Source organism: Phalaenopsis equestris, unplaced genomic scaffold (assembly GCF_001263595.1).
Source record: "Phalaenopsis equestris unplaced genomic scaffold, ASM126359v1 Scaffold000636, whole genome shotgun sequence".
Classification (NCBI taxonomy): Eukaryota; Viridiplantae; Streptophyta; class Magnoliopsida; order Asparagales; family Orchidaceae; genus Phalaenopsis; species Phalaenopsis equestris.
This window is the reverse complement of record NW_018165076.1, coordinates 184,032-193,741: the sequence shown is the minus strand read 5'-3', so window position 1 is coordinate 193,741 and position 9,710 is coordinate 184,032. Positions and strand designations below refer to the sequence as shown.

General features: G+C 36.3%; 1 protein-coding gene across 1 annotated transcript in view; it reads left to right on the top strand.

The window, feature by feature from the left end:
• The window catches only part of LOC110030038 (serine carboxypeptidase-like 42), an 11,842-nt gene that overhangs the window by 851 nt on the left and 1,281 nt on the right, over positions 1-9,710 (top strand). Inside the window, exons 2-9 of the mRNA XM_020732576.1 lie at positions 7,372-7,479; positions 7,608-7,700; positions 7,814-7,906; positions 7,983-8,068; positions 8,153-8,431; positions 8,746-8,879; positions 9,151-9,243; positions 9,323-9,440. Of these exons, the coding sequence (XP_020588235.1) occupies positions 7,372-7,479; positions 7,608-7,700; positions 7,814-7,906; positions 7,983-8,068; positions 8,153-8,431; positions 8,746-8,879; positions 9,151-9,243; positions 9,323-9,440 (1,004 nt within the window). The remainder of the gene's footprint in view (positions 1-7,371; positions 7,480-7,607; positions 7,701-7,813; positions 7,907-7,982; positions 8,069-8,152; positions 8,432-8,745; positions 8,880-9,150; positions 9,244-9,322; positions 9,441-9,710) is intronic.

Genomic DNA, 9,710 nt, shown 5'->3' with positions numbered 1-9,710 from the left:
ATATATATCTGTGTGTGTGCGCGCGCGCGCCTGGCTCATTGGTTGCGACTTTGCCTTTGATGTATGTCCCTCGGGTCGAAGGTTCGATCCCTGCGTAGGAATGAATTGCATATCTGTCTGGAAGGGGAGTCTGCCCCTCTATCAGACTTTGAGTTGATCAGCGATCAAACTTATCTAGAAACAAATAAAAATAGAAGGCTAAAGCTACACTTCAAAAAAACCCGAGGACCACTTCATCTTCTCATATAAAATTATATTGCACGCACTTATCATCTCCGGGTTTTTTTTTTGAAGTGTAGCTTTAACCTTTTATTTTTATTTGTTTCTTGATAAGCATTGCTAAGCAACTATAATTAAGTATTGTTATTATAGCATTCCACTTTTAATATTCCTTTGTCAACTTTTTTATTGGCAATCTATATTCCATTTACTGATGTTTATTCATATATATAAATAAGGTTCTGAAAGGAGATGGTATTTTCATTACATTTTGATGGAATCTGCTTTTTGGGTTCCTTATTAAGTACAAGATTCTAAAATAATATATATATATGAACACCTCTATATATATATATATATTATAATTCATAAATAGAAGAGCACTATGGTTTCGTAGGTGTATTTCTAATTCCTTAATTATAGAACACCACCTTCTTGCGTGTACGTCTCAGAAGCATCTTTCTTAAATTTTCTAGCAATCAATTATAATCCATTTATTTATGTATTCATTGTTTTGGAAAAAACGTTAGTTTAGCATAAATATCACTATATAATATTTTATTTTTGGATATTTACATGCATACTGCACAATTCCATGCATTTACATCACTAATTCCAGAAGATTGATATTTACATTTGTAACACTTTGATATCATAAACTTATGAATGGAAATGTGTATTTCACTTTTGAAAAGTTAATCATAGTAGTGTTTGTGTGATGTAATATTAAATTTTTTAGTGTTTGTAAATATGAAAGTTTAGGTGTTAGAAATAAATATATAAGAATTTTATGGTACTGTTGAAACCTTTTAGGATGCTTGGTCCCAAATCATTCATGGACTCATACAATCTAGGCTACACTTGTAAATGAAATAGAAGAGAATGGAATATATGATGGCTCTGTAAAGAGCTTGAATGAGCCCTTTATGTCGGGGGAAGAAGTAAAAAAAAAAGTCTTTGAAAGGCGGGAGAGCATCGTTATTTATAGAGCGCGAGCCGATTTGACCTCCTCGTTGGGTTATAAAAAGTATTTTAAATGATTTTAGTATAGTACGATGTTTGTCTATGCAACATATCGATAGCAGACAATGATGATGTGGATGTTAGATGGCTCATAACTAGTGTTGACATACGGGTAGCCGATGATCGACAATTGGTAGGTCAATACGGATATCAGATGGTTCATGGCTCCAAGGAGTACTCGACTTGTAATTTCAGTAGGTCAACCCGACAGCTGGTACATGACAAATGAGTTTGATAGTTCAATGTGATAGTTGTAACTTGACAAATAAAATTGGAAGGTTAACCCGACATCTAGTACACAACATATAAATTCACCAGGTCAACCTAACCGATGAGTTTAGTGAGTCAACCAAATAACTTGTCAACCCGACAACAATGTATTAGAAAGAAAAGGCTTTTTAGGCCCATAAGGCTCGCTAATATCTTTTTCGATCCATAACAGTCATTTATGTGTAAACCTCCATGCATGTAAGTGTCCTTTTTTTTTCTAACTAATGGAAGCATGGAATGTATTTATTACATTACAATCATAACAATCTTCGATAATATAGCTATCATTAAAATACTTGTTTATACTATTAACTAGTAGCGTTTTTAGTGCCATCAACAATTTATAAAGAATAAGGAAAAGCACTTATAATATTATTGGGAAACAATAGAATTCAAATATGGCCTAATCTTTTTGGGCTCTTGAAAGCCACATTTTCAGAATGTGAAGATCCAATCATAGAGGCTCAGACATGCTTGAATGAGTCTAATTTTGTTAAGGTTCTTGTATGAGTCCTTTAATAGTTACTATTTATGAGTTTACTTATTTCTTAGGAGCATCGGCCTGGATTGTATATCTTAAACCGATCAATTTTGCTTTGATTTTTCTATGTTTCAATGTTACTGCAAACTTTTCCTAAATAAAGAGACATGTATAAGGTTATATGTTAAAGAAAAGGTTTAATGTTGAATCCTAATTTGTTCTTGGGTATACATACCACTTAGGTTGGTGTTTTTGTAAATTAAAGGTTTGAGAGAGAAACATGCGGAAGATTACCTTCTTTTGTCATAGATAGTAAAGTGAATAACAAATAGGAGGGAAAAGATAACCCACTTACTGGCACCATCCCCTCATATTTATAGTCATAGGGCGGTGCCCTTTTTTATAATAAAAGATGTGATAGAAAATCAATAAAACTATATAAGAATTTAAATAGACGTTGAACTCAATCTTCTAGGGTATGGACTTTCATTGGTAGTATTACGTATGCTTGTTAGGATAGTTTGTTTCCTACATATGCGAAGCTTAACGTGCCTAGGGGTGAGCTGCAAAAGTTGTTAGTTCTATGGGCAAGCTGTGAGCCGAAATTAGCTGGGTCGTAAGTTTGTCTGGGCTGAATTGACTAGCAGGTGGTTATCTTAATATGTGAGTCCCTATAGTTAGTTGACATGAGTTAGTGCAAGTTGCAAAAGGTTGCATCAGAGCTCCTTACACAACTAGGTTTGACCCCATTTGGTGTTATTTGCTTAGACATCAGGTTGAACTTGTGTTGGGAGAAATAAGAGTGTTTATATATTTAGTTTTCATATTTTCTTATTTCTCCGTATGTTTACTAAAAAAAAAAGAATAAGAAAATCAAGATATTAGGCAATCGTTTAATATTCTATTTATGACCAACAATTAATGATTGATGTGACCCAGGTTTCCTCTCATAACCCTAAAAATTTAGGCTTCACTGTTGAGTTGAAGGTTCATATTTCAAGCTTCACATGCACGAGTGTTCACGAGATGGAGATTCTGCATGTGAAATTTAACATCTCTGACAATTATCTCGTAGTTAAGTTATGGACAATATGAAGAAAGAAGAAAACTCTTCTTTGTCAAAATATTGAGAGTAAAGGAGGACATTCAAGTTGTGGGGCCATTAGTGGAGGTACCTCCATCGGCTATTATTGTAATCTTGAGTGAATTCAAGGGCCTGAGCGCCCTCTTACTTACAACATATAGTACTGCATTGCTGCAGGTGGTTGGTATGATGTTTATGCCTTTAGTTGAATTTGCTGCAGCATAAACTTCAAAAAAAAATCTACAATTATGCTAGTGTTAAATGAGGTTTTTGGTGACCTAAATATCAAGTGGACCAAGTTGTCATTCCAGTCGTATTTATGGAAGGAAGAAGTTGACGAGTCTCAGGTTGTTGCAAAATCAAAGGTGGAGCCTTCTCATGTTTCTGAGGACCCCGAAAAGGCTATCACCAATGTTACTGAACTGATTGAGATAGACTCCTTGAAAGTTGAAGAGGATGATCAATCCATTGCCCAAATCTTCGTGTTTAATATAGTTTTTATTAAAACTTTGCTTAATAAAAAGTTTTAGTTTAGTGTAAAGTTACAATTTTATTTTTTGAGATCATTGGACTGTAATCACCAATCATCAATGAGAGAGACAGATTTATGTGTGTCGATTTAACACCTGCACTGATGGAAGTGGTCGGTATGTTTATGCACTCATAACTAATCCTTAAACTATTGCATAGTAAGGGCCTTTTTGGGAAGATAAAAGATAAAATAAAAAGAAAAATTAAATCAATGATATTCCAAAAAACACACCATTAAGGATGACATATAGGTAAAGTGCCTAGCAACACACACTCTCTCTCTTATCTCGCTTCCAAATAAGTGGAAATTAGTTTAAAGGAGAATTTTTTGTGCAATTCTCTCACGTACTTGGTGTATGTTCTTCATTTTGTTTTTTGTATCATCTCGCGCACTTGATTTATGTTCTTCATTTTGTCATGACCTCCCCCTCAATTGATATTTGTGGAGAGCGAGATGGGCGACAACTTCGAGCTCTCTACTGCTAATCTGAACTTGTTGCAAATAAAATGAGTTTTTAATGATCGATACCAGTTGTGAGTTCCGAGAAAATCAAACACTGAATGCTTATTCTTCATATTTGCTATGTTGTTTCTAAGTGTAATTCCATTCAGGGTTACACTTTCCCCTGTGCTCGTTTTTGGTTGAGCAAGTATTTTATTGGTCATTATCTTCATGAGGAAGGAGAAGATACCTTGGTCCCTCGACCTCTTTTGGAATTAAGTTCAGGCTGTCAAGGACGGGTTTGGGTTGTTCTCTTATTTCATCGGGACAGTCAGGCTGGAGAGTAAGATTAGATCATGGAATGTCTAGTTTAGCTTTGTTTGGTATTTTAGAATAAATGGCGGATCTCTCTCAAGATGGTCAGTCTCACAACGAAAAGCTCAATATTCCCCCACTTACTAGCGTTGAGATGGGGTATTTCAAAAGATTGGATGATGTGGAGCTCTGACTCAAGAGTTTCATCAATTTTAGGGTTCTCCAAAAGACCCTTGCTTGTATTTTACCCTTTTGGGTCATTTATCTTGGTTAATCATGCGGTGAATTGTTTTCATGGCACACCTTACCATGGTGAGGATGTGAATGCCTTCTTGCACTAGGTGGAAGAGGAAAAAGAGAAAACCAAGGAAAGTGCCTCTATAATAACACCCATTTCCTTAATACACTTCTCTAATAATGAGAAATCGAGTTTAGATAACTTTTGAAGAGCTCACCAAAACATTGAATCACAAGGAGTGAGTGAAGAGGAGGAAGCAAAGTCCACGTCGGCGTCTCCAGTTGCAGAAACATGAGCACCACTAAAGGAAAAGTTTCTGCTTCATAGGCCGATGAGACCGAATTAGTCGGCATAATGGCTCTCGAGCCAAGGACCATTGCCTGAGAATGTCAGTCGCAAGGCTAGTGATATGGAGTCTCCCATTGCAGAGGTGGTACCTACCTCCTCAGGGCGCCCCGACCTCACACCATAGAAGGCCCCTTCAAGATCTGTGAGAATGAATGCTGAGGAGCTCAGCCGCCTCGAACCACTGCTATTGCCCCTCAATTAGTGGTTCAAGCGAGGGGAAGGAAGTAGTGTTGGAGCCTCCTTCCAAGAGAATTAAGACAGGAGAGGTTCCCTTACCTCCTGCCGAGCAATCCCCAATGGTCATTAAGGTGCTCCTTACTACGTCACTCGACACTCAAAAAAGTTAAAGTTCAACAAAGACTAGAGTTCTGTCTAGGTGTACATAAATATGAATTAGAGGGTTTCTTCTGAGACACTGCCTTTGTTGGCTCTAGAGCTCGGTACATGCTCTAATCATGGTCCTTACTGAAGGAGGTGAAGAAGATCCCGGGTGAGGCTATTCTACGTGAGGTGTTGCAGGTAAGTGTGACTGCTTGGCAACTCAACTACCTGATGGGTGTGACTTATGGGCGAGTTTCCAGGCAAGTTACGAAGCTGAATTCAACATATGCCTCCCTCTCTGAAGGGAATGTCATTCTCTTAATGATGAAGATCAACACTGTGGCTAAGAACAACATACCAGTGTCTACAATTTGTAAGTTAAGAAGATCTTTGCAAGAGTGACTCCAACTTGTCAACGACTTGCAATATTTCTGAGGGGTGGCTAAGGGAGCTCAAGGCCGCCCAACACTGAATTGTTGAACTCAAAGAAGAACTCCACTTATTTAAATAAAAGATGAAAGACATGAAGACAATATGTGAATTTTTCGAGGGAGTTACCGTGTGAGCCAATATGAAGAGGCTCTAGGTACGAAGTTTGTCAGCAGAGGCCAGTTCGACATTTGAGACCTTTAGTTAAACACAAGGTTTTTCCTGTTGAATTTCAAGACAAGGTGAAGTTCACAACATTTGCTCAAATGTTAAGTTCCGTTGAGGATGAAAACAACGGTGAGTGGAGCACTACTAACGAATGAACTTTTATTTTATATTTTTTGACTTTTTGCAAAATATATTATTCCATTGTAATCAAGGAGCCTTTATAAATGAAAAAAAAATAAAACTTACAAGTTGTATATGTTGAGTTTTTATCCATATGTTTGCATAATTCTTTTGATAATCCATTTGCTCGTCGTACATGGGCTTGTTGCCATTAGGTAGCACTTCGTCCCCTCAGCTATCAACTTAGGGGGGGATTGTACGCTTGTAGGGGCAGCCACCATAATTAGTTGAGTCAGGTGGGTGCTCATGCCGGAAATTTGGTTGCAGAGGGAATGAATTAATTCTGCCATTTGAATTGATGAAAATTTAGCATTTGGGCGAAATGTTCATTTTTTCTGGTGAGTGAGTATTCATTTGGCGAGTTTGTCTATTTTTGTCACGCAAACTTTTCAAAAAAATTCCAAGTTATTCCTTTATTTTCAAAAGAGGCATGGGCAGACATCATGCAATAAACATGGCTTTTTATTGTAAGATGTCTCCTCATTCCTTGATTTGCTCTTTCCTTAGTAAACTAAGGTATGTGACTTGCTGCTAAGCGATGATTGTCTTGCCTAGGAGCTTTTAACTCTCTTTTAGGGAATCATCATGGGGGCACCTGGGCTGCACCTACAAGTAGTCTCGCTCCTTTTCAGTTAGCCTTCATGCCGAGGTGACCCAGAACAGGTCATTCACCCTTACCCATACTAAAATGGGCGTGTGATTTGGAGTTAGCCTTTCCTCAAATCCCATCGCACATTTTGTGAGGGAATATTGAAATTCTTATTTTTTAGTTCCCCGAATTATTCCATTTTAACAAAAAAAATAAAAATAAATAAATGCATATTCCGTTACTTTAAAAAACAATACAAAATATAGAATTTATGAACAGAAAAACTTCAGGTTGTCACCTCTCAAAGCCTGGGGAACTCGTGGCCATAAAGAGTTTATAGCTGGTAGGCCGCTTTGCCGATCCACTCCTACATGAACCTTCTCATATTGACTCGAGTTTTGAATGGTTCCATGACATTTACACGAACTTATTTCCAGCATAAGAATTTCCTTCTTTTGATTATTGACTCACTAAATGAGACAGATATACTTTAAAACAGCACAAAACCAAAAGAAAAATATTGCACCGTATATGGAATCAGTGAGTGCTTAGTTATGTTTCATATCTCTTCCCATTGTGAGCGGGAATATTTTCTCCAATCTCTCTTTTCATGCAAGCAAGACTACATTAGTTCTATAAAAACCTTTATTAAACTGCTCTGGCCTTTCTGTTTTTATTTTCTATTTTTTACTTCAGGTAATTAGTTTATTTATTTTGGAAAACTCAATGGCAGGGCCTGGGTGCTCTTCAGTTGGAGGTGGTGCTTTCACTGAATTGGGCCCGTTCTTCCCAAGAGGGGATGGTAGGGGTCTCCGGATAAACAAGCATTCATGGAATAAAGGTTGTCTCATCTAATAACTGAATTACAAAGTTGATTTTTTTGTATTTCACTAAGTGAAGTTCGTTTGCTTATATATCAATTATCAAAAAACTTGATTCCTGCAAGCTTTCTTTTTTTCATATTTACAGAATCAAATCTGCTATTTGTTGAATCTCCTGCTGGAGTTGGATGGTCTTATTCAAACAGAACTTCTGATTACACAACCGGAGATGCATCTACAGGTAATATTTGCTTGTAACATTTTTATACAGAAATAATAAATGGCTAAAAATTTTGTATATGTTGTGACTTAGCATAGTTTGAGTTGACTGCTTAAATGATTTGATCAATGAAGCAAATGACATGCATATATTCTTGATGCGATGGTTCGAGAAGTTTCCCGAGTTCAAAACTCGAGACTTGTTTCTTACAGGAGAAAGTTATGCAGGTTAATCACCTTTCTTTTTCCTTCCAATATTTTATTGGCAAAAAATTTTTCTGATAAAAAAAATAATTTTTTACAGGGCACTACATACCACAACTCGCTCTTGTTCTCTTGAACCATAACAAACATCCAAATAATTTCAAGTTCAACATTAAAGGAGTTTTTGTAAGAAGCAGCTTAACATATATACATAAAAAATGAATTTTATTTGCCCAAAACTCCACATTCCATGAATTTTTGCTCGAGCAGATTGGGAATCCTCTTCTGAAACTTGACCAGGATGCTTCTGCCACTTACAAGTATTATTGGTCTCATGGGATGATTTCTGATGAGATAGGCCTCAAGATGATGAATGAGTGTGATTTTGAGGATTATGAGTATAGTGATTCCCACAATATCAGCAAAACATGCAACGATGCAATTGCAGAAGCAGATAAAGAGGTCGGGGATTACATAAATCCATATGATGTGATCCTTGATGTCTGCTATCCAGACATTGTAGAGCAGGAACTGAGGCTGAAAAAATATGTATGTTGACTCACCTTGGAGCATTTACGTACATACCACACAATTCCTATGTATTTACATATCTAACACCTAAACTTTTTTTTCTTTACATCTACACCACCCAAAATTTTCATATCCCATCAGAAGTACCCACTATTTTGACTTTTTAAAGGTGAAATTCACCTTTGCATGCAGAAGATGGCATATATGCAAAAATTGAGGTTTAGATGTTAGATATGTAAATACATAAGAATTGAGCGTTACATATGTAAATCTTCCAATATTTTAATCTAGTTACTTGTATGATTGTTTTATCAAGTGCTCTAGAATGGCAGGTTACTAAGATGAGTGTCGGGGTTGATGTATGCATGACTAGTGAAAGGCACTTTTATTTCAATCTACCAGAAGTTCAACACGCCCTTCATGCCAACAGAACCAGTTTGTCTTATAGCTGGAGCATGTGCAGTGGGTGAGTATTATAAGGTATTTGTTAACAAAATTGTATGCGGATTTTCATATGATTTATGTATTGTGTCTTTATGAGTCCAATTCTCTGTGAATGAGCGCTATTTGTTCGTCTTTAATATGCGAGCTGCTTGCTTCCATCTTTTATTTTTTTGAGCTTCTTTCTGTCTTTGTAAAAGGGAAAAGTAATTTCAACTAAATATGCATTTATAAATTGTTTTGTGTCTGTGCATCATATAGTTTATTGTATGAATATAATTTGGCTTGACACACAGGTTCCTAAATTACAATGAAGGTGATGAAAACATCAATATAATTCCCATCCTTAAAAGAATACTTAGAAAACGTATACCAGTTTGGGTTTTCAGGTTAGTATTCAAGTTATAATTTCGATTTTATTTTAACTTGATGTTTTTTAATAGAAGCTAAGATAATCGCAATCTGCAGTGGTGATCAAGACTCTGTGGTGCCGCTCATTGGCTCTAGGACACTTGTTCGAGAGCTAGCACATGAAATGCAACTTGGTGTGACATTGCCTTACACTGCCTGGTTCCAGAAAGGCCAGGTGGTTCTTTCCTCCAAAATATTTTAAGACTATAGATTGCTCGCACTTATTTATTTATATTTGGGATACTGACATATATAGCACTTGAAATCTTGCTATTTACAAAACTAACACCCAAGTGATTGTTTTAAACTACCCAACGTTAATCAAATATTTGAACTTGAAATAGACCAAGCTTTATATCATACCCGAAATTATTTGACAACTTTCTTGTATAATTTTAGATCAGTCTTTATTGAGTTGAACTTACTTTACTATGATTTTTCAGTA